At 38.6% G+C, this 25,927-nt stretch overlaps 2 protein-coding genes across 3 annotated transcripts in view; one reads left to right on the top strand and one right to left on the bottom strand.

Annotated features, from left to right (window-relative positions):
• The window catches only part of WAPL (WAPL cohesin release factor), a 161,093-nt gene that overhangs the window by 15,764 nt on the left and 119,402 nt on the right, over window positions 1-25,927 (top strand). The window lies entirely within an intron of this gene.
• On the bottom strand, window positions 1,297-25,524 carry OPN4 (opsin 4). Its single transcript, XM_076338049.1, has 12 exons — window positions 25,498-25,524; window positions 18,045-18,187; window positions 15,708-15,841; window positions 14,353-14,556; window positions 12,320-12,491; window positions 11,257-11,421; window positions 8,103-8,210; window positions 6,771-6,951; window positions 3,434-3,586; window positions 2,826-2,894; window positions 2,329-2,367; window positions 1,297-1,488 (listed from the first exon to the last, which is right to left on the bottom strand). The coding sequence occupies exons 1-12, from the start codon at window positions 25,522-25,524 to the stop codon at window positions 1,297-1,299; spliced, it is 1,587 nt and encodes a 528-aa protein (XP_076194164.1).

The following is a 25,927-nucleotide window of genomic DNA, read 5'->3' as shown; positions in this document are numbered from 1 at the left end:
GGGAAGAACTGTTTCAATAGCTCTTTGTGCCCTGTGCTTTTGGGCTCAGAAGGTATATATCTCCACTGTGGACTGACTGTACCTCATAATTCTTGTGATGTAGACTGCTAAGGATTGCAAATGAATTCTGTCCATTTATTCTCAAGCGCTAGAAGGAGCACCAGGGAAAAGCAGAAAATCACTATTTCATAGAACTCTTTTGCTTTCCTTTCGGGGGAAGTAAGTACAATCTCATGGATTTAGTCACTGTGGGAAAAAACCTCAGCTATAAGGATGCTGCTGTTTAGAGAATGGAAAAAATAAAATGGTAAAGTGGGGATGGCATGGATTCCACACATCTCTGGAACAACTATTTTTGGAGAACTAACCCTTCTCCTCCCAAGATTTACTTTAGAAAAGCACATCTAAAGGTAAACCGCTTTGAGGTATTAGAAGGCAAATGTATTGACTTACCCATAAGACATTTCAGTACAAACATTGCTTTGAATTCTGCATTCTTCTCATGAAACCTGCTAAAGGAAAGTTGGAAGGAGTTTCCTAATACTTTCCTATAGCTCTGGGAAGGTTAGCTAAGAGTGGGTTAAACTGGTCTCTTAAGTGACTGTTGGAAAAAGAAGCTAAGTATGGAAAGGACCATAGCCTCATCCTCAGTGTGATTCCTTTCCCTTCGCCCAGAATCTCAGAAATTAACATAAAGACCTGAGACTTCAAATTACTGCTCAAGTGCATTGCCTTTCAATTGGATTGTAGAAGAAAATGAGGGGAAATGTGTCATTAATGAGAGAAGGAAGCACTGACTGTGTGATTTAAGTTTTCATTTGGTTTAGGAACCTCACAGTAATGAAGAAACCATCTACAGGAAGTAATGTATGTTTTCCCCCAAATCTCTCAGCTTTAGCTTGGTAATAGCTTTGAAGTTAAACTACACTAAGTGAACAAAGGCCAGTTTTGAATCTCATACTTCCCTTTCCTCTCAGGTTAATCCTAGGAGGCTTGTAGGTAAGATCCATGCAGTGGTGGAATATACCTGAGCAGAGTAAAATCCAATTGGAAGAAATTATTTAATGAGCTGCATAAAGAAGAGATAATAAAATTATAATGTGACTCAGATCAAGAAGTGAACTACTGGAGAGAGTTCTGATGCTGAAGAGCTTACTCCCCTTGCTTTTATCCTTGCTTGTCTTGTGTCTTTGTAGGAGCATTTCAGAACAAGGTAGGAAGGTATTCTGGATTCAGCGGGTCCATAGTTGTTCCAGAGGTATTGGCTAAGGTGACATTCTGGCTTGCACCACCCACTTAGCTGTTTGACTTCTTGTTCTGCTTGTGGCTGTTGATCTTAGGGTACAGGAAACCAGACTTGTATCCAGAAGGCAGCTCTACTCCTTGGACATTGCTGTATGTTACTGTAATGCTGGGTATCTGGGCTGCAGATGGTCCATGGTGAGACTCTCCTTTTCTTTGTCCAATACCATTCAGGCTCTCACCTCTCTAAAGGATGCAAGGATTTAAAAGAAATGGAAAACACAAACATATACAAGGAGATCAGGTTGCATCATCTATGAGAAGTGGCATATATTTAGATAAGCCGATCCCCACGAATAACTCAAAACCAAACTTAAAGGATGGAGGAAAAAGTAGATCTGAACATTTTTTGAATGTTTCATGAATAACTTATGAGAAAAAACCTGTTAAACAAGTTAACGTACTAAAGCACAGACTTTGCATTTGCTACTTAAGAGCTGGTCTACTTTGATGAAAGACCGGGCTAATGACAGCACGTTCAACTATGAACAGAAGTGCTGTGAATATGCTCAGTCTATGAATTCAATGAAGTAAGGAGTCCCTCCATAAAGAGGGACCGTTTAGGTTCACTGGGGCAAGAGGTGATGTAAAATGTAGTGATAACAGCATAGATAGTTTGAAGGGGGAAGTAAACTAGAGAATGAAGTGAAAACAGGAATTGAGGGGAAGATTAATTAGCATTTTTTGACAATAGCAATGCTAGCTGTCACTTGCACAGGACCAAAAAATGAGAGTGTTAGGCTGAGGCTAGCAATAGCTCATAAGGGTCACTACTAATAATAAAGAGATAATTTAAGATGTTTATATTACACTGGGGTTAATACTGCAAAGATAAAACTGTCTTGTTTTCACCTGTCAACTCTTTTCTCTTATTTCCCTGTCTGTCAAGCATTAAGGCAAGTTGACTCACTTGTGGCAGATGTCAAAAAAATTTTATCAGTATGCTGTAGCTTTGTTACATGGAAGAAGAAATAGACAGTAGCACATCTTACTGAATAGGTGATATGGCGTGTTTCAAAAACTTACCTTGATTTCCTCCAAGTTGCGTTTTTTAGATGTTTGGTGCTACCCAAAACAGAGAACATTAAATAGTTAACAATGTCACTTTGTACAGCAGTACTTGCCACAAGACTATGGCTGTCTCAGAGGTACAGCCATCGGAATGGCTATCTCAGCTTACTGTGTATATTATTCATATAAAGATGGCACAAAATTAATGCTTCCATGCTCCACTAAGGAAATCACAGACCTCATCAGGGGACCTACTGAATTCAAGAAAATATTCAAGTTCCTTGAAGAAGTTGGACTTAAGGAGAGCCCTGTAGTACATGTGTTCTCCTTCTGCTTAGTTTCAGCAATGATCTACCCTTTGTGGTCATGTTTTCTATATTCTGCTGGGAGTATGATGTGATTTTTGCATCTCAAAAAATAACTTAATTTGTGCTCAGAGACTGGGATTGTCATTAGTTTTTGTTCCCTCAGTTAGTTAGACCCATGCCAAATATTAAAATATTAATTCTTACAGTAGGTGTAGCAGTGTACTCTGTGACATTCGATTCTACCATGGATATGTCATCAGCATCTGCAGCTGTCTGAAAAATGAACACAGATGAGAAAGACATAAATGACATACAGGTATGTCACAATATTTTACATAGGTGAAATGCAAAGTATAGGAAAAAGAAAAAAAAGGGGACAGCAGAGGACTGACCGAAAAGTAGTGATATGCTAAAGATAGCCTTGTTTACCTGTTACCATATGTGTTCACTTGATAGCAAATGGCGAGACAACAGAAAGATTGACCAATTTGGTCAAGATTTGGACAGTGAAATAAAAATATTACTGAATACACACTTAAAAACAAACACAAGACAACATACTATTCAGATGCTAAGTTCACTAAATTAGCACCTTTGCTTGTCAGAAATGCAACAAAGACAGCTGAATAATGAACCAGGGTGGAAATAAAAAGCTGATGACCTTTTACAGTCTCTAAGTCATTACTCATTGCGTTAACTCATAGGTTATCCCCATCTTCTTGGCAGGAACCTTCATGATTAATTGTGATAAAATGTGCAGTTTTGTTAACCTACCAGTTGTCAGAGAATTTAGATATTACACAGTCTATTACCTTCTCACAAATTCCAGAATCATGGCGCTTCAGTTTAGGTTTGACTCTTATGTCACTAGTTTGAGTTGTGTCTTTACCCGTTTCATAGGAAATCTGTCTGCTAGCAAGTCTGGAGAACACACTGGGGGTATCAGTTTCTGTGTCAAAACAGACCTAAAATGAATACAGCAAAAACAACATCACTAGGTTTCTTAGACTTCCATCCAGTTTGCCCCATAAGAATCAGTTTTACCTAGACAGAAATTGTAAAAGAGAGAGACGTTGTGTAAAGGACATTTCAGAAAAGTTATGCCATGTATGACTTCATAAAATCTTTGCTTATAAGAGGTACAAACAAAACTATCAAGTCTGTTGAGTCTAAAATTTGGCTTTTTTTTTTTTTTCTCCACAGGATGCACTGCAAAATTTCAAACAAAATAGTGTTTTGTTATAGTCTATTGTTGAAACTTCTCTGATGCACCTCGTAGCTCTGAGGAGACAGTGTTTCTGTAGTAGTACCCCATTAGGAAACACAGGTGTTTGGAGGAATTAGGGCCAAAGTTTCCGACGTGGCTTGGGTGGAAGCAGAAATACATAGAAGGAAATGTCTGGGGACTGCAGAATCACTGCTTTAGAAACATTTTGTTCCATAAAGGAGCCCTGATTTTATAAACTTTGTTCCAATTAATGGGAAGACAGAAAAATAAAAAGACAAAAAAACCCAACCCACCAGAATTTCCTAGAAGTCAAAAATTCTGTTCCTTTTCCTCACTCTGTCAGCCTTTTCACTACAATAGAGGAAGAATCACAGAATTCCATAGATCATAATAAAAGAATGAAACAGCTAATGGGGTTGTGATGAGCAGCTCATTGCAAACCAGCCTATTTTCTGTTTGACAGTGAACCTTGTCTTAAAATGGGGGAACATAACAGTGCTATATACTCTTCTAATTTTTTTCATGCAGCAAGGGTTTTTCATAAGCAATCTACGTACTTTGGATGTAGCTTCTGTCAGATAAGAGTATATAATTGCTTGAAAATACTCAAAACATTTATTTGATACTTTCAATTATTGATACTTTGATAAACTTTCCCCAGGGAAGAAAATAAAAATAAGACGTGTAGAAAAAAATGAACTTTGATGGAACTGGAGAAATTGGCTTGATGAGTCTGTTACTATTAAGAGAGAATCCCAATTAGTGATGCTATACCAGAATTTTAATACATAACAGATTGATTGCTCTAAGGAGGATCAGGATAATTTTTTCTTTGTAACTGTGGGGAAGGATAAGGGGAACACAGAAGAAGGGGAAGGAAAAATTAATTTAGTTTGGAACAGTGGCAATCAAGATTGTATTTTCAGAAGCAGCTTTCTAACTATTTGGGAAGAAATGATGAAGATTAGTCTACAGGGCAAAGTGTCTGCAGACTGAAGTGTCTCCATGGAAGACTTTTTAGAAGAGCTTAACAAAATATCCAGGAGGACAATCTAAACATATGTTTTCCTGCTGAAGCACAAGAGGTTGGGGAAGGCTATTTTCTGGATCCCAACATTTTAAAAAATGTGTACTGTGCTTCCCATTCCATGCATAGAGTGTATTAGCACTTACAGTCCCATTTGATTGATTTTTAAAATGGAAGCAACTTTATTTTCTGAGCATCTGTTCCGGAGCTTGACTCCTTTTCATTGCGAAGAACTGAATGGAAATTGTTTCTTTAGGATTTTCCAAGGTGCAGAATATCTTTGCATCCACAGGAGTAAAAAAAAATTGCATAAAGATAATTTATTGGCTTACAGTTTGATGACCAGCCTTGACATAAAATACATAGCAGCACATGTACTGCCTTTTTGCATTGTGACTGTAGCTTAATAGAGCCACATATGGTGCAAAAAAACCCAAAACAAATCATCAGCGAGCATCAAAGCAATTTTGTTTGTTTGTTTTAAACTTGAGCCCTTCTGTCTGCTCTGTACTTCAGCTAAACTGATATTACTTACTAATAAATCAGAGTATTCTATGGTCAAATCAAATAGTTAAGGGAAACATATATTCTTGTCAGAAAATCTTGACTATCATTGTTCTGAACAAGATCCAGACTTACTCAAGGCTTACAGAAAATTCCAGACTGAAGCATGCCAATTGCTTGGAATTTTTTACTTTAGGTAATTTTTGTTCTCCATTCCACTCTTTTACCTTGAGTGTTAAGAGTTGCTTTCCTAAGCAAAAAGAATTGTTGAATTGTTTGTATGGTTCCCCTTCCCTGGCACTGATGGTAGTACAAGAATATACAGTGTTACTGAAGGAGTCTGTTATTTTTGTAAGGATCAGGATTCACAATCTAAGAGATGCAATATAAAAATGTTCCTTTTTTATTAGCTAGTTTTAAAACCTTCCACCTGAATGGTGGCTACTAGCCAGAAGAATTTAATTTTGATTGGACTGAGAAGTCAAAAGAATATAGAGGACAAAGAAATTGAAAGGTCACTGTTAAAAACAACTGTCAGAATTCAGCGCTTGGCTGGATTAGATACAATTATTACCTTGACTATGAAAAAGAATCACCAAGAAAATTATGGCTTTTCATATATTTGGAAATTTCATTTAAAACAATTGCAATGAACTAACTAATATGCTTAGTTACTTAGTTAGTAATGTAACTTTGGGTTGCAAGAGGGAGCCTAAGATGCCAAATATTTGCCCTGTTTCCAGCTGTGCAAAACAATCCTAAAGAAACAATTTCCATTCAGTTCTTCACAATGAAAAGGAGCCAAGCTCCGGAACAGATGCTCAGAAAATAAAGTTGCTTCCATTTGGTTTCACTTCGACTGGCAGAAGCAAGCTGTTGAGGTCTTCTGTGAGAATGATTCTGTAATGGATTTACTGATTTGTCTAAATCTGATGATTAATATGTTTCCAAATACAGCCCACTTCACTTTCAGAAAGCATTATCTGTTTCATTACAACCTTGCTTTCACTAGAGAACTATTTAGTGACCCGCAGTTTCTTTTTTGTGTGTGTCCAGACTCCAAATCTGTGGTCAGACAAGTACATCCTAGAAGTATGATCAGACTTTCAAGGGTGCTCTGACTCTAAGCTTCCCCTACTTTCTGATGTAAGTTGTTCCATCTTTCCACTCTTCCTTCAGTGTCACAAACCATCAAGAATACAAAGATCTACATTCCGCTTTTATACTTCATCCTCCTGTCTTTTATTTCACTTTGTCCCTCTACTTTCTTTGGAGCTCTTGCAATGAGCACCATAATGCATTTCATCTAAAGAATCTACTTTGAAGGACTCCATATGAAAATTAATTACTTGGCCATTAAAAATGGATGTATGGGAAGTGTTTCCCTTACTGATTCACTGTCAGAGAGAGAAGACAGTTGCCTTTTTCCTTTCTGCAGCCCACTTAGCTCAGAAGACTGGCTGGTTACGGTTGCTCGTCTGGAGGAGGGATAACTGCTGAAAGACCGTGAGCCTTTAGGAGAAACTCTCAGCAGGGATCCAAGGCAAGGAACATATGTTGCAATGGCTGTTCTAATGGATGAGAAGTAGAACCAGTCAGATTTTTTTTGTTAGCACAAAAATTCAGTCATCATAAACAATGCATTTATTCAGAGAGATGAACTAATGCTGCATGGACTGGAAAATCAATGGGTACAAAAAGAGTTTTCCAGATATCCGGTATCTCATATACAATCACCCTGCAAGATCACTTATTCGCAGTGTTCTGCAGAACTCAAATTTATTGCTTGGCAGGGATAAGGGCATTAAAGTATAACTCTTCGAACTGAAGGGAGCTATTAAAATGATGTTTTATCTGCTTTCAGCTTAATCAGGGTAAAAATAAAATTCTGTCCCTTTAAACTTAACCTCGCAGAAGTACCACATAATGAATTATTTTAATCTTCCCCTAAGCAGCTATTCTAGCTTCCTCTTACACATCTGTTTGCCGGCTATCTGTAGAGTTGTACAAAATATGCAGTTATATTACAGTATTTCCTCATATGCTGCGTAAAGAAATTCTTTTGCCCAGCTTTCCTCTTCTTTCCAGCCTTCCCCACTTAGATGTTCACACCCACCTCTTCTCTATCCAGTTCCCCAGTAGGTCTTTGTAAAGGGTGAAACAAAAGCATATATATATGGCTTTGCTGCCGTCTGTCAGATCTCATAGCCTGCATCTGAACTTGATATGGTAATGACCCTAGATGTTACAACTCAGAAGAAATACTACCTGAAATATGAAAGCTTGAAGAAAGGTGGGGAGGATGCACAAAATAGGGAAGAGGTGGACTGACTTACTGAATTGCATCTCTCGCAGGCCTGGTTAATTTAACAAACTGCTATTTGCAACACTGACAAATGTCTGCATCTCTCATGAAGATAGTTAAAAAATTTATGGTGCTTTCCTTTGAGGTGGGAAGGTGTCTGTCTTTTATCGTGTAATCTGTGAGTACAGATCAGTATCCATAAACATCTCTAACTCCCATCTGCATAGTAATTTGTTCCAAGTACAAATTCCACCGACGTTTATATGGCGTTGAGAAGTTTTCTTGGGGAAGGCGAGGCTGTCTTGCAGAGGTAAAATGAGCAGGTGAAGCAGAGTTCAGGTGCTAGTCCTAACAGTGACAAAGTTACTGTCTGATTTTCTTTGCTATATTAAACATAGCTTATAAGAGTGAACTTACCTGTATTTGGGGTGAGTGATAGCATAAATGATGGGGTTATGGATGACAGAAGCTTTGGCAATCACAGCTGGTATGGAGTTCATGAAGGGTGTTAGGACGTGGGAATACCTAGAGTAATGCAAATACATTATATATTTAGTATTGAGTTCTGTGTAGTCTATGCAGTTACACACTGACAAGACAATGCTTTATTAGTGCTCCAGAGAGAGTAAAAGGGGGAGTTCTGTACCCAAACAGTGACAGAACAAATTTTACATACTTTGCCTGTAAAGATCAACACCAGCCTAATTGCATTTCTGAGAAACATGATTTTCTTGGGGCTTCTCTTGCAGCACTTCACTACTATGACTCAGGATGGTGATAATTCCCATGTTGTTTACCCTAGGGACAAAGTCAGCCTTCAAGAAGTGAATGTGCATTCGTAAGAATATCTATCTGTTCCAAACTCAGCAGATATACTTGCTGAGTAATATGTCACTAAATAGGTGTGCAGAATGAGGTATTATAGGGAAAGATAACTAATAAATCTATTTTCCTATTCAAACTTTATTTTTTGCCTGATCTGAACTAAACAGTGAAGGGGAAGTATTTTTCTGAACTAAACAGTGAAGGGAAAGTATTCTCAGGTGTCACATGTTACGTTCATGTGGTACTATGACCATGCATATATGCAGGTGATGTGACTCTAAAGGATAAAAGAATTATGACTGATGTCTATCGGCCATGCTGCTATCAGCCAGTTAATTTTTGAAGCTAGCTTGAAGTAGCCCATAAGGGCTTGGTCAGAAGAAAGTCAATAGAACAGCTCAGACCAAAATAACAATAACATTTCATAGGCAGTTTCTACCAGGCAAATTCTTCATAGGCCTGCTTAGAGGCTATGAAGATGTCTTCCTGCATTGGTAGAAAGAGTTCTAAGTGAAATGGCCCAGTAAGTCCGTCTGTCCTCCCAGGGATAACATCCTTTCTTTATCACTGCTCTTCTTCCTGAGAAGACAGCCTAAGCTCCATCTTTCAATTAGCCTTGTATTCCTACAATATTATGGGAGAAAACAGGTTCTCCTCTCAATCCTCTCTCAGAAGAAGGTCTGTCATATGAGTGCTGCAAACGAACAACGAAGAGGATTGCAGAAGTAGGGGGCAGCTCATCTTCCTGGTGAAGAAATTTTTCATCGTACTATGGGAATATTTATGCTCTGTGATGAGGTGGCAATGGTTTGCCAATGGTAACACAGGAATCATTTTCTCAGCCGCCTGAATGTTGAGATGCCATTTCACCTCTAATTTAAGGCTTTTCTCTGATAAGCATGTTATCCATATACAATTTTTAACATGGTTTCTCCTAATCATACTTCTAAAGCATTGGGTAGAGGTGTAATTCTTCACAGAGTCTGGAGAACACACAACGGTACGACCTTGCTGGAATGGAGTTTTTGACCCTGAGATGAGAGAGATAGTGCTTTGGTAAGACTGAAACAAACAGTGACAAAGGCTTTTGTTTAAGCTAACCATTCCCAAAAAATACAATCTGTAGACCAACAATATTAGTGAGCATGACTCTGTGCTAGCTCAGTATTCCCCATCCAAAATATTTTCTAAAGGAATTAAGGTTCTTTCTTCATTTTGGGTATGTTGTTGCTCTGTCAGATGAGTTGTCTTTAGTCCAAGGCTATAGCCACAGACTCCATGTCTGCCTCCCGTATGTGGCATGCAGTGATTTTAACGAAGGCATGGTTCAGAAATAGAAGAAAAGCTGAATGAAGCTGTGTTGCTCACCAGATGTCTTCATGAGCAAAATTTGCAAATGCCTACTTGTCACATACTGTAGAGTTATAAAATTGTCCATTTGTTCAGATTTTTTCAGTGTGAGACATGGGCTAGAAGTCAAGTTCAGCAGGCACTTGATCATCCTAAAGTAGGTGCTGAATCGTGTAGGACAGCCTGACAGGTCTACATAGCTAAAATGCTTAGCTTAAAGCATCTAACTTTTTTTTTTTTTGAGATATCTTAGAGCAAGTAGAGCTGCAAGGTAGCTGTGCTGCATTTCTTTGTCTTCTTGCTCTTCCTCTGTCTCTAGCTGGTCACATATCACCAGTGGTGGGTGCCCAGTACCTCAGTCCACCTGTGATAGGGAACGGGACACTGGGACGCATCCTAAGGATTCGCATTTCTGAGTGAGGAACCTGTTTACCTTCATGGAGAAAATGTTTGCTGCTGCTTGGAATTGCCCCTCTGGATACAAAGGGAGAGAATCCTCTTCTCTTAGCATTTTTTCTTCTTAAGCGTAACATTTTAGAAGTGGTATGTTTAGGAAGCTGCCTTCCTAAGCTGTTTGAGAAGAGGCCCTGCAGTGGCCTCTTCCTTAGGTGTGTAACAAAAATCACCCCTGCCTCCCAAAATGCTCCATCATAAGTAAATTTATCCTGTGTGTCAATTTTAGGAAAACCTACTTTTTATTTCTGACTTGAAAAATACAAATAGAAGTGTTTTGTACTGTCATAGGAGTCTTCCACTTGAGGATCTGCAGTTAACAAGACTTTCTAAAGCAGATAGTCACACCCATTTTACAAAGGCTAAACTGAAGCACAGGAAAATTCACGTTAACATGGGAGAAATATCCACATGGAGCCAAGGCATCCGGACTCCCAATTCGTTACTTGTACCTGGATTGTAAACTTGCTTATACATGTAAGGAATTTCAGCAATTTGATGTAACACAAGAAAATTAATAGACTTTTGTAAGTAAAAGAAGTGGAGAAAGAAAGGAGAATCAACCCCTGTGTGGATCTTTTGGGGCCCCTTATTTAGCATTTTGGTGCTAAATAAAGTTCAGATAGTTCAAATATCCTAGCATAGAGAATCTGCATTCAGAAATCATCAGCACAGTAATGTTATGTTGCCAGTAATAACCTTCCTGTTTTCTTTTTATTTTTTTCTTTTTTTTTTTACTTTTTTTTTTCCCTAAAGTCAAACTAAGAAAAAAATCACAGTCAGCATGTGCCTCATTTGTTAAATGTCACTCCTAAATATGTGAATGTTTTGGATGCACTTCAGGCATTAGACTTGACAGGTAGCTTAGACTTTCTTCTGTCTTTTACAATTTCACACCTTTTGCTTTCACTGAATATTCCTTTGCTGATACATTCATAATTACCCAGCAAAAGCTACCAGAGCAACAACAGAGTATGGTGACCAGGAAATGACATAAAGCAAGATGACAATCAGTGCAATTTTGGCCATTTTCCACTCATTTCTCATCCTCTGATACTGTTTCTGGAACTCCTTATTTCCATGTTTGCATCCGAATGTCTGAATAGACCTAGGGGAAATAAACATATAACAGCAAAAAAAGGAGGTAGGGAATTGAGCAAATAGCTTCATAAAATGGGGCAACAATTACTCTTATGCTAGTTTATGCTAAAAGTCATGCACTTTCAATGTGTTAATGTATGTATGTGACTGGTCCTTCACAATTCAATGCACTTTTGTTGCACTAATCAATGGCAAAATTCACGTGTGCTTCAGTGAAGAAAATAGTCCTGTACCAGAAGAATTTCCACATAAATCAGGTATTCAAGCCAATTGAACAATGCTATATTAAATATAGTTAGACATCTTTGCTTCCCTAGGTCCGAATTTGGTACCTTACTCTTATCTGTACTTCTGAGCTATATGACTACAGATGCTGGTATCTACAGGACAGATATCTACAGATTACAAATGTAGTGGCAGACATTGGCCTTTATTTTTACAACAACAGTTTTTGTTTCAGAGACCTGGGGTTAAATGTTTTACCTCTTTTTCACCCTTTGTCAAACATGGAATTTGTAGTTTAATTCCATCTATTTTTCTGTGGAATAGTTGTTGATACACTGTTGTTAGGTGTCTCTGACATCCCTTTAGTATTTATTTTGGTTAGTTAATTTCTGTAGTCCTTTCTCATCCTTCAGATTTCTCTTGCTGCTACTCATACCCTTTTCTGCATCGTTAGACAATATACTGAACAGCTCTGGCTTAAATTCAGGAATGGCCCTTCTAAGGATCATACTTCTTACCATGTTGACTATTGACAGAGTTCTTGTTTGGTTTCCTGTCTCAGTCATGCATACAAATTAAAAGTGAAAAACTTCCCAATTTTCTTCTGTTAGTCTTTGTTTTAAGAAAATAAGCAGTCACTTAAACAGAAGGATAAAAACTTAAGACTGTTGGCTACTTACTTGTTGGCCTTCTTGATAGTCTCAAATATAAAGACATAGCTGTATATGATAGCAATCAAAGGAATGAAAAAGACGAAGCAGAAGAGCAGCATCGTGTAGGCACGGACTGATGGTGTGAAAGTCATGTAGTCCCAGGAACAGGAAGTCAGCAGACCCTCGGGAACATATGCACCTAGAAAGAAAGACAGGAGAAGGCATAAGCCATGAAGTGAGTCTTATTCTGAATGCAGAAGTTAGAGAAAGATACTGAGAATAACGTGGGATCTAGTCCTATTCTCTTAGAGGGAAAAAGAGGTTAAAAGGATACGCAATTCTTTGTTTAAAGCACCTCTTTTTATTTGCTTTTACTCTGTTGCCCTATTGTGTTTATGTTTAGCGGTCTAAGGTTTCAGATCGGAAAACTGAATAATTTTGTTTCAGTTCTTGAATATTGTTTAAAGCTCAGCATAGTCAAAGGGCATCTCTCCAAATACTTCAGTGGGTCTTGGATCAGACCTGTATTGTTTTTAAATATGTCCATTTCCTGTCAAATTGCTGTCTTCCCAAGGAGTGAAATGAAACTGATTGCTATAGCTACCACTTTCAGCTTGTGCAGATAAAAGAAATTCACTGTGCAAAGGAGAGAGATTTATGGTGCAGACGAAATTAATTTTGTCATGAAGTTGAGTAAAAGTAAAAAAAATTCATATATATGTAATATCCTGCCTGAAATAAAATATAATCTCCTTAAAGGAACTGTGTCAAACTGTTAAGTAAAGAAATTATCAACTGCAATGTCTTTTTACCTTTGTATTTTAATTTTCACTGTTTACAGTGATATTTTCTGTTGAACTCTTAAAAATATTGCATGAGATGTGCTCAGATGCATCTAATTACCATGTGAGAGTTAGTACTATGGGTACTATTAGGATCTAATTACAAGATAACAACACCCTTCAAGCAATTATTCCACCTTCTCCAATTAAGAATCTGGAATCTAAGACTATATTGTCATTTTGTTGTTCTAACAGCTCCTCATTCAACTAAAGGCTGCTTCTCCCAGTATTGCAGTTTGCCTGCTTAAACATGCTTCATGTTTATGGGGGACCAGAATGACAATAACAAGACAATAACAAAACTCTGCTGAAATTCTACTCAGTAACTGAGTTGGTTGCAGTATCCTTTGGGAAAATCAAACATTGCTATGTTCTCACCTCAGCTGAGCCGACACATTCTCTTCTGGAATTAGGGAGCACAATAATGGCCTGGGGTTTTGAATGATGAGTTCATTCTAACTTACTGACTGAAACTGGTGACTCATAGGAAACAAATTAATGGTAGTGAGGCGGCTTCAAATGAGGAAGAATAACAGAAACTCTCTTTGTTACAAGTTGCAAGGATCAAGATGCTGTACGTGTGTTCCAATTTGCAGATGTAAAATTCACATTTACAAAAGCAAATTAGTTATTACTAAATGCCATCCTTATTAGAAGCCTTAGTGAAGATACCAATGGCTGAATGGAGAATGTGACCCACACCTAGCGCAATTTGCCCATCTAGAACAAGTCAGGTCTTACTGAAGAAGTACTTGCACAAAATACTCAGACTGTATTCCTCTTTTATGCGAATAAAGAAATTTAGATTGACACTATTGTCTTACACAGCACCTTTGGGGAGGAAAAATTCATCAGAAAAAACATAAATACATTTATTTCACTGTTATATTGTTGAATTTGGTTCAACCCAAGTAGGTACGGGATAATAGGCAGGCACATCCTTCATAAATTTTGTCCTTGATTTTATCTACTGTTCTTTATTCAGTAAGTAATGAGCTTAAGGAAAAGTGCCATTGTCATATAATATGCTGTAATACACACTGGATTTTTTTCTTTTGATTAGAGATCTTCAGTTTCAATACGTATTTTATCAGTTTTCTTCAAATTTATTTATTCAAGCCTAATATGCAAGCCATTAATTCAACTCTCTTCTGTACCTGTAACCGGTCTTTAATCCAATGCTATGAGGGAAAAAAACTTTTATTCCATTTCACTTACTCCATCCAAAGAAGGGCAGGAGGCTCCAAGCCAAAGAGTACAGCCAGACTCCTACCAGGATTATTAGGGCCTTCTTCTTAGACGTCACTCCAACAGAAGCCAGAGGTTTTGTGATGACAAAATATCTGTCCAAGGCAATCACCATCAAAGTGATCATAGATGTAATGCCAAAAAGAGCTCCACAGAAGGCATACAGCTCACAGCCTTTCAACGAAGATGACAGAAGTAGCAGTGAAATTAATCTACGCATGCTAATTAATTTCTGGGAGAGTTCAAGTCTGTGTTTCTTGTGAACTAATGTCTTCTGGAATTTGTAAAGCAATGGAACTTCAGTTTTCCTGCTATTTCAAAGCTGCTGTCTGTCTTGCTAATTACATTATCCATGGAGATAAACTTTAAAGATTTTGTTTGCTTGGATTGCTGGAGACAGTGATACTTAACATATTTTCACTCATTGATTTCTGATGTTTCTAGTGGGATCATTTCAGCAGTCCATTAATATCTTGTTTAACTCCAGTTTTACTGCAGCTCCCGTAGAAACAGCTGTTTTGCTTAACAAGGGGTTATAGCTACTTCGATATCATAGAACCATTTATATCTCAAGGTCAGCATAACTGGAGTAAATATGCAGACTATGAATATATTAATGAGTGATTTTAATTATTCAAACAACCTAATGATTAGAAGCAGGGGTTTGGTTTGTTTTTTTATTTTAACATGTATGCAACTGAACACTTCATGGAACTAAACAAAATGTGCTTTTGGTCATCAGAGATCAAAATAGCAACGTTATTTCTCTGGCCTTCCTCTCTGTCAATACCTGTTCAAGAGGCAAAGACTAGTCTTCCTCTTACTACAGTTATAGAGGAAGAATGAAAGCACCTTCATTCCACATTTTCTTACTGCACGGGAAATGTTCAGTTAATATTTCTCTTGTGAAAACTCACTTTTGCCAGGCTTTCTTGCCTCTCTTTGCCAGGTGCAAGTGCCAGAGCAGGTTATTTAGAACAGCTGTTAAGCTGGTGTGTTGGGGGGTGGTCCTTCTTTGTCATAGGACTCTGCCAGTAACTAAGTTATAAGATGATTGGGGAAGAATGCTGGCAAGAAGACTAGTCCTTGTGCCTTACGTTGCCAATGTCGCCTTTGTATCTCATATATGTAGTTTTCCTCTCAATGGTGGGAACGTGTTTAGTGCACACAGACAAAAATGTTCAGAAACATTTGTGTCAACACTGAAACAATGTTGAGCAATGTTCTCAACATTGCAAGTGTATCTGAGAGTAAGGAAATAGTAGATTAACTGCCACTATGGTAAGAACATACTTAGAGATTTCTTAGAAAGAATGTATACAAACCTTTCTCACCAAAAATCCAGCGTTTGTGGAGGCTGTTGGTGAAAAAAACTGGAGACTGCGTAATGGACATCAGGAAGTCACTAATAGCTAGATTGATGATGAATATGTTGGCTGGAGTCTGAAGGCTCCTACTCCTACAAAGATCAGAAGGAATGTTGCTAAACACTGCTGCACTGTTAATTATGTTGTTACTCTTTCCTGTGAGCCTTGGCAGCTTCACAAATACCAAGGCACACTACATAGCAAGCTAGAGCAGAGTGCTTCTCATTTCCCTCACAAGAGAACATAAGCAAGGCTCAGTTTTACACATTTATACTCCTGTGCACTTTAGAGGATTGTTTTGATAACCAGCTCAGTGATGGGAATCAATCATATTGTTCTTTAAATATTCTGACCCAGTGCACTGCATGTCCACTATTAACAGGAAATTAAAGTTGATGTACTCTATGGATTTGCTGGATCTGGGTCGTGTTAAGCAGGGGGAGGGGAGCACATTTTCCACTGCTGATAAGATCAACAGTGACTTCCAAATACAGGGATTAAGCAAACTCACTATGTACCACATCAAGCATTTTGTTTTACATCAATTTTTCTCTATGACACTCATTTCACTGGCCCAGACACTGACTTTAAAAAGAGCAATAGCCAGCCTTCAGTGTATCCTGCCTGTATATGTTATTCATAGTATTACAGTACAGTGTTTTAAAGCGTACACATAAAAGCTGAACTGAGAGCTCCTCAGTTTGGGGCTCAATGTAACTTTTTAGCTCCTTTCTCAAATTTTCAGTCTTAGACACAATTGAAAAATACCAGAATAAATGATGGGTTCTTTGCACTGATCCAGAATCAATCACTAGGACTACTGTCTCCTATCTGTCAATTTAGGAGCAGGGAGATACTAGTAGATGCTTATGGGCCGCTTGCATTTGTTCAGTAGTCTGCAAAGTTACTGAACATATTTCTGTTTCAGACAGCTGGCTGTCTTACAGTTTGCCATTACTTGAGGCTGCTTTGTAGGCATCTGATCATAGAATCAGAATCATAGAATCATAGAACAGTTTGGGTTGGAAGGGACCTCTAAAGGTCACCTAGTCCAACCTCCCTGCCCTGGGCAGGGACATCTTCAACTGGATCAGGTTGCTCAGAGCCCCGTCCAACCTGACCTGGAATGTTTCCAGGGATGGGGCATCCACCACCCCTCTGGGCAACCTGGGCCAGTGCTTCACCACCCTCAGCATAAAAAATTTCTGAATTTTATTCCTAAATATTTCTAATATATTTTATTTCTAAATAAATAAATTATGTGTTCTCCGAACTTTCGATGTACTTGTTACTTTGCTATCAGTATCCCTTTTTTGTCTCCATAACATCTTCAAATGAAGACAAGCTGTGCCCTCCAGTGGAACTGCAACTGCCATGACTGGATTTCCTGTATGGGACCAGCCAAACAGCCAAGCTAGCTCATGTACTTCATCCTCACATATCTGGTCTGTATGCCAACACCTTTTCTGTTCTTAAGGCCACGTCATTCACACTTAAGTGTTGGCATCGACTCTGAATGCACATACTGAAACCTACCGTTTAATGCACCTCATAAAAATAGGCTTGAGACCCAGACTGCTTTCGTCCACACTCCAGTGATTTAAGTTAACACAGCCAAATTATCATATAATTGCTATTATTTTAGTGTATTACAGTAGTGCCTAAAGACCAATCATGAAGTAGAAGCTCACTGGCCTGGACATCATGCCAATGCTCTGCCCCAGTATGACAAAACAGAAACAGGATGAGTGAACAGGAATGGTGAAAATATCACATTGTTGTCAGAGATCCAATTGCCTTCAGATATAAAAGTTGGAACATGCTTTAGTTGAAAGCAAATAAACCAAGTGTTAGAAAATGTGAAAACAAGAGACATGGAGACATGGAACAGAGGGGGAAAAGAAACTCAGTAGTAAGCAGCAGGAGGAAGGAAACATCTAAAATAGAGAAGACACAGGTACAAAACATCCCATTGGTGCAGTGCAGACACAGTTCAGCCAGTAGAAAAAAATTCACTGGAAGGTTTCTGCTTTGGCTGCTTTTCTATTGCTTGGCATATCTGGGTGATTCTCTGCAATTTTGCTAGCAATTTTGCTGTGGTTATGGTTAATGAGAAGAAGTCAGAGGGAAATGGCAGGTTGCCACTTTTTTCCCTACAGCAATGTCTCTTGGTGCATTTTACTATGTCTGCATAGTAATCTGATAGTATGCCTGCACTGCATTTGCAGAGCACAGTCAAGGTACTGTTAAAGTTCATAAATTTGAGTATTTTAAAAAAATCCAAAAGAGAGATACCTGCAGAAAGCATAGATGACCAGGAAATTACCCAGAGTTCCTGTGATCCCCACTATAAGAATGACTACTCCAATTGTATAATGGGCATGGTCTGGGACATCCGCTGTAGGAAAGGCACCAGGAACATCTTGCACTGTCATCTTCTGTGGAGTAAACAAGAGGTCATAGGTATATTGTCAGACTTCACTGAATAAGCCGGCATGTGCTTCTCTAGAAGAGGAAGTGTTCAAGAATGCAAAAAGACAGCAAGCAAAAAAAGTCAGAATAAGCTAATGGGTTTCAAATTACATTTACTGTTGATCATCTTCAGGGGATAAATATGCCATCAGCAGTGCAAGGGTCAAAGGGCGGTTTATATGTTTATTGTTGATTTAGAATTCTGGTGAAGAAAAGCAATCTGTTCTCTCCCAAAAGAAAGATAAGGATATAGAAGAGAAAAAGAGAGACAGGAAGGGACCCTTTTCATAGCATCTGACATCAAGTAATGCAGTACTTAACAAGAAGTAAGTTTTCTGTAGTTTTCATTTCAGGAAAGTTTCTGTACCTATGAAGTATGATTTCTGTTGTCCTCTGACATCACTGGCTAGACTTCTCTAACTAAGTAGAAATGATCTTCAATGGATAAACATGCATTTACTCCTTTAGTAGTATGGCTGTTTCATTTCTCCCACTGAATAACACTGAATTGCTAGCTGCCCTCAAGACTTAGTTACCAAAAGCCTGGCAGCATTGAACATGAGTTTTCTGGAAACTAAATTAAGGATCATAAAAACTAAAACACAAATACTTTATACCTTATGCCTGGTTTCCATACCAGTTCTGTTTTTGCTCTGCACTGAATGAACGTATTTTGCTCTCTGTGAAGTATGTGATAAAGCACTTGATGAAAGCATTTGTGTCTTAATCAATTAATAACTCATAGCAAAATTCAGTAGCCAACTCTGAAGACTACAGTATTTTAAATAATAATTTATAAACATTTTTTAGTTAAGTATCAGGAGCCACAAACACATTTTAGGCCAAGTGACCCCAGATTAGTAATGAAGCAAACAATAAGGCTGCACCCAGGAAGCAGGATGACTTGCAACAAATTGAAGAGAAGAACAGCTGTCCAAACCATCACTGTTCTGCTGCCTTTTGATACAAGGTCAAGCAAGGAGACTTAAACACTCACCTCTGTGCAACTGCCACTGTCCTAAATGTGTCTTGGCATCAGCTCCAACCAGCTATTGTATTCATGAAAAATACCAAGCCCCATCTTAATTCATCTGCATGGACAGATCCTGCTCCATAGCCAGGCTTTTCTCATCAAGGGTGGCACTTACTCTGGAATGGCATGCCACGACCACTGCTTATAGCTCAAGCCTGCAAGCTGCAGCCATGGCATTCCTCAGCTACTGAGCTATGAGAATCACACCAGGGTTGAGAAAAGCCCAGGAAGTATTTTGGATTGTTTGTAGCCTGCTGTGAATGCTGTCAACCTGGCTGTGGCCTAGGATCCAGGACAAGGGAATTGCCTGTACCAAGGTCTGTGCCCATACCAAGCTTAAATAATGCTAGGAGGCTGGATATGTTCTTTACAGTCACAAGTACTGGCAGGTGGTGGTACAGCTGTCATATGCAGTCATTCCTTCCCAGGAAAAGGAAGGTTGCTGGTAGGAAAGGAGGAAAGTGCACAGAGGTAGATATGAAGTTCTCCCTTTTATGCTACAGTTGTGTTAGTAGTTGGCGTTCACCGTTAGAGTGCAACTCAGAAATGCCTTTGGCAACACCCCAGTTATCAAAGGAAATGGGTATTTTCAGACAATAGAGGCAGACGTTACTTCTGAATGCATCTGTGAGATTGGGCTGAAGTTATTAGAGACAGTGTGTATTTAAAACCAATGTGCTAGTAGCAAGAGGCGAACCCCAGGAGTGTCTGGAATTCTGGAAGAGATTGTCTTTGCTTGTGTGCTGAAGATCTGCCCACAGCAATGCTCAACAAGTAGAGCACGCTCCCTGGGTTTCTACATTAGCAGCAGTTAAATGCTGGACAAATACTCTAATCTTAGAGAGAGAAAATGTAGCTCTGGCTGTTATTATAATTGGAGCAAAATATTAAGGTTGGTACACTAACTGAATGACAGTATCATGACATTTATTGTTCAGGTTCCTGCAGCAAAGTGTAAGTTGGTGTCACATCATCAACATCAATGGGCATCTTGCCTAGGTAGAAATTGCTGTGCTTAACACACTGCCAGTAAAATAACAAAAAATCCCATACTAACAGCAAGTGGGGAGGGAGAGTCTGAGATAAAACTGTTTTAAATAAATGAGATCGGGTGTTCTTTGTTTTTGTTTTTTTGGGTTTTTTTTTTTCTCCTTAGCCTTGTGGCTAGAATATTTTTTAGCTGCTGTTCTACACAGAGTTAATGATGATTATTAATGGAATGGAGATTTCTGATGTTTTTCCCTGTAGCTATCCATTTAATCAGATCAAGGTAACAGAAATGAAGCAACTAAAGGAGCTTGTTTTGGCTACAAAGAACAGATTAAAGTGGCTTTAATTTGAATTAAATTTGTGGAGGACTGAGGACAAGGAAAAATTTAAAAGATAAATATAAATACACAGAGAAATCACAAGAGAGGAAAGGTTATTTAAGGGTCAGTAGAAGACTAAAATTACTTATTCAAGAATGAAACAAGTTCAGAGTCAATAAAAATGTCAAGTGTGAAAAAAAGAAAGGAATGATATTTATATTGGAGCAGCAATAGGACATAAATAATATTAAATATATGGGCAAAGAAAAGGTCTGTGGCAAAGAGAAATAAATTTACGTTTCAGTGTGGACTTCCTGTAGGCCTAGAATTTTTACCACAGGGTCCAACTCTGGCTGTTCCCTAAGAGGAAAAAGTCAGTTATTAAAAAAAGTAATTCCACTGTTTTTATTGGAAATACAGATCTGATTCAAAGCCTCTTTAAGTCAAAGAAAGGTACTAGTTGACCAACAAGGCATTAGATCAGGCCTAAGCACTTCAGATTCATCACTAAGTTGCATACATACAGCTTTCTTACTAGAAGATAAAAACACGTGCCTGTATCAAGTTCAGCTCTAGATCTTCTAAGGGAACTGTACGTCAAAAGAAAAGACAGGGAGAAAAAGATAGTGCTTGAGGAAATCAGGTCAGCAGGATAATCAGGAAATCAGGCAATTCCCAAAGCTTTTCTCTATTCAGTTTCTCCAGCAGATTAGCCTTGTTTAGTCTCTGTCTTCTGTTGTCACCCCATGGTATAAGTACTTGGTTGGCAGGGGAGAATAAAAATCCCACTGTTGCAATCCCCACTGTAGCAATTGTCCCTTGAGAATACTCTGAACAACTATTTCAATTGCATTGATAATACATACCGTTGTTGCCTTGCACGTTTCTCTGTTCAGCCTTCTTTCTATAAACACCTCGTAATGGAGATAAGAAAAATGAGCAGGCAAACCAGCACTTCATTATTTCTCTTCCAAGTGTTATGACAACAATTTATTTAACGTAACATGGTTCAAAACATCACCAAATGCACAAAGAAACTGAACTGGAAGCTAAGAGGTTGGACATTTTCCAGTGGATGGACAATGGACTACAGCTTTCCTGAGTCAACAAATAAAAGATGCTTGTACCTGAGGCTCTGGACCATTGGGTGCCAGTATACCCACAGGCCTACCATGCTGTGGGTGGCTTAGATCGGTATTAATTCTGTAGGAAGCAATTAATTGGGAAGCACCAACTTCCTGACATTCAGTCAATATAAATATTGCACATTTCTCAAGCAAGCAAACAAAATGGTCATGGAAGCTGTGGAGGACACCAAGGTAGTAACTATAATATAACAAAACTTCTTCACCGTAAGTACCAAGGGTCAGTTGGAGAACCTATCTTCTAGCCAAGGATGGCATTTTAGTCAACCTTGAAAGCAGGTTTTATAATATTGTTTGGGTGTATATGAAAACTCGCCTTTTGCTAGAACTGTAAAAGAATTTGTGTTTTTAATCTCTGATAGGCATGTCATTTATTATTCATTTACACTACAGTTTTGCAGAATCAGATGGATAATTTTGGCATGGTAAAGAACTTGGGAAGTGCCACACTGATTCAGACCAGCATTCCTGACAAAACAGTAGCCTGCCTTTAGCCATGACTGGGTGTTTCACAGAGCTGCGAAACATGCATAATGAACAGTGATGTGGGAATTTCATTTTCAGTATAGGGCCTTAGCAGTTGGTTTGTACCCTAAACCAAGGTTATTATCCCTTTGAAAGGATAATCTTAGTGGAGGATATTTTCATCCTCCATATATAGGTGTAATCCTTTTCTAAATCCTACTCTGTCATTTGCATCAATAGAGTCAGTGGCAAGAAGTTATGAAGTTATGAAATTGCTCTACATTAGTGTATTTCCTTCCAGCAGGTTTAAGTGTGTCCTTGTGGAAACACTAGAATAGAGGGAAACAGCTAGGTTTAATACAGTCTGCCTTCTTAAAATGCTCATTGTTCTCCTTAAAGGAATGCTTGTCTACTGCCTACAACAAAACAGCCAAAACAGAACTGACCATGTTTTCAGTTATCATTCAGTAAACTTGACTGAGACTTAGAAACTTGAGATGCTTTTTGGGAGTTTGGAGAAAAGGAAGTGTTCGATAGATAAATGTGTCTAAATCCTTGCTGTTCTGGCCTTGTCTGTGGAGGCTGCAGCACAACATGGAGCCTCGTTATTCTGTATTTATGGCCTGCTGCCACAGCTGGTTACAAGGGAGGCAGAATTCTTCCTGGAGGGCCAATCTGAGGAGCCAGCCTGCTTCTTCGGGAAGAGAGCAGCGCACAGTCCCTTCTGCTAAGGCTCAGTGCAAGCAGAGAAGGGATAAAAATGAATCAGCCACAGAGAACATCAGTGTAGGGCAGAACTTGTATTTCACCATGAAGTTTGTCAAGACCCTGCAAGACACTGGCCTGAAGAGAGTTAAAAGGATAAAGGAATTCCTTTGCAGTCCAGGACAAAACCACGATTCCTAAGTGATTTGCCCAGGTTAGAAGGAAGTCTAGATCAGATACAAAACCCAGGAATATTTGATGCCTGCATCTATTCTGTCTTGGGAATCTGTTTATTATACACATTTTCCTGAAGAGAAGGTTTTCTAAATAGTTATTTCATAATCGATTAAAAGAACCCCAAAACCAACCAAACCAGCTCACCTCTGAATAACTTCTACCAGAAGACATACCATTTTTGAAAGTCCAACCCTCCCCCCCCACCCATAGCATGAGAAAAATATTTGTGTATAAGTGAAAAAAGGACAACATGCAAAGAACACAGTTCAACTATTATTGGGGAAAAAAATCTGTTCTTTTTCAGAGTGAAAAAAATCGTATCACCTAATTACTGTTCACTTGGAGATGTTGATTACTGAAGTCCTACTAAAGCTAACAGTGATGATGGCTGTTAGGAGCAAGGCCATGCATGTAAATACTTGTACTGAATATAAATCATATTTGATACAGCCCACTCCTCACATTCTCCCAATGGCAAGAGTATAAAGCAAGGTTTAGTTTATACTTCTAGGGAAAGAAGAAATCCTCATAAGGTCATTTGGGGATTTGAACTGTCCCACATTGACTTTGGCAGTGTATCAGGTTTCTTTGTTCTTAATTTTCCAATAAACAGGTAATGAAGCTGCTTATTTACACAGTATGACTTACACAACCAATGGTAGTGTTAGGCCTGTTACATTACAACAAATCATATAGTTTAGAAAAATTATCAGAACAGAAATACTGTAATTTCCTAGGGCTTCTAGGTGCAGTGTTTGTACTGCCTACCTACAAGAGGCCTCAAACAACTGATAGCACTTATTTTTCTTCACAGTTCCTTGCTCTGATTTCTGAGATTGCCTCTGTAGGCGCTTGCTCTGTGATGACAGGCAGCACAAAGAGGAGCGTAATCCCACCTCAATTATGGTTTCAGCAGGGTGATGCCAACTGCTAAGCCCTCTTCCCAGTAGGCAGCAGGGCTTTCCATAGATGATGTTTGTCCTGTTGAGCAATTTGGATAGCAGATTTTGTATCCTGTCTTCTGGATTTAATCTCAACCACAAGCAGCACATGTTGCTTTCAGTCCTGAAACACTCTTAAACCAATCTTTGCATCAAATCAAAATGCAAAAGTTTGAAAATACAGTCACTTGACCTAGGGAGAGGAAACGGACAGCTAATTACCTCTTTCAGCAGAATAAGAAAAAAATCAATTTTTAATTTTGCGATGTAAATCACTGTTCCCAGCATCCTTTTCCATTTTGCCATGCGCTCTGCAGTTCCTCTTCTCCCTCCCTGCTATGTTCTGCTATCCTCTTTCATACGTTAGCCATCTAATTTAGTTTGTAAGTGCCTTGGCTCAGGACACTTCTCTGTTTATTTTCCTGTAATACACTGCGCACATCCAGGTTTTATTAAAAAAATAAATAGACTGCATTTTTACTATGCAAATAATAAAACATTTACTGGTTCTTCATTATAAGTTAGGATCAAACTGAACACCCAATCCAACATACTATATGCATAAAAACTTTTGGAGCGTTTGAAACTTGCACACAATTTTTAAGTGTCCACTGTGTTACGTGGGCCATGCCAAAATACCTGGTGCGACCACATCAAGATTTTAAGTTGAATTTCAGATTTTAAAAACTTTAAAAATTAGCTTGGATCAGTTTTTTATTATTTACTTTTAAACAGACTTTCATATAAACAGCAGGCGAACAAAACTTTGTAGTCCTAATAGTATGCTGAAATACACAACCAGGAAGAGGACTTCTGAACTCCTTTGGTTTGGGCTTGTGGGGTGGGATGGAGAATATTTTTAGTATGCCCAAATAAATTCCATCCTGAAGTGTCATCACAACACATTCTCACCTTCACACTTCTAAGGAAATTAGTATTTAACAACTGAGAAAGAACTTTGATAGAGCTTACCTGGGAAAACCTTCTGAACAGCTCTCTTGGGTAACTGCAGATAACAACTCTAACATTTACATAAGCATTCCACTACAATTACAGACTATTACAGAAATGATGGGGATTCCCATCTTGAATAATAACACAAGAGAGCATTGTGTTTGAACTGCTAAACAGCTGTTTAGTGCACAAGAACATGTTGTTTTGATAGTTTGCAACATATTTGGTGTACTTTACATTAGACATTCCTCCCTGTCTTCTGCCCGTGTCACTCTGCTGAAAAACACTGCTTCTACAGTCCTTTCTGCAGTAAATACATAGTTAAAGGAATAAAAAGAAGATTTTTAAGTTTTCATTATGTTTTTCATTATTGCATTACAGCATTAAATGTGTACATGCACCTTAAATGGCCATTTACAGTTCTATAAATGCCAGCTTTGCCAGCAGAACTACTTGCTACAGCTTTTAGTGACAGAAAACACTTACTGTTGGGGCTCTAAGAGGCAGGTCCATCAGTGTGTAGGCGTTGGCTTCTGAGTCATTCCATGCATTGAAGGACTCCACAATTTTGGTGCCGTTGGGGTCCTCAGAGGGACAAGAGATCCCCCTTTGAATGGGCTGATTATTCAGGTGAACAAAATCTAAGCGAAAACAAAGAAAAGCTCTCCTCTGAATTTAAGTCAGCCAATTTACCTTTTTGTGTGTGTGTGTAAAGCAGATTGTCAGGTTCTCTGGAATAATGTGAGATCCAGTGCAGAGTTTCTCACTAGAGCTTCAGATTGCTTCACTCCATCTTCAGCTTAGCAAAGGGCAGCAGCAGCAGCTTCCATTTAAATACAGGCGACAGCAGGGTCCGCACATGCCCAGTTTGAAGCTTGTTCCATCCAGATTCCAGCTTCACTTTAATGACAGTTTA

This window comes from Aptenodytes patagonicus, chromosome 5, assembly GCF_965638725.1.
Source record: "Aptenodytes patagonicus chromosome 5, bAptPat1.pri.cur, whole genome shotgun sequence".
Taxonomy (NCBI): domain Eukaryota; kingdom Metazoa; phylum Chordata; class Aves; order Sphenisciformes; family Spheniscidae; genus Aptenodytes; species Aptenodytes patagonicus.
Note: the sequence above shows the minus strand (reverse complement) of the source record. Positions and strands in the feature narration are given on the sequence as shown.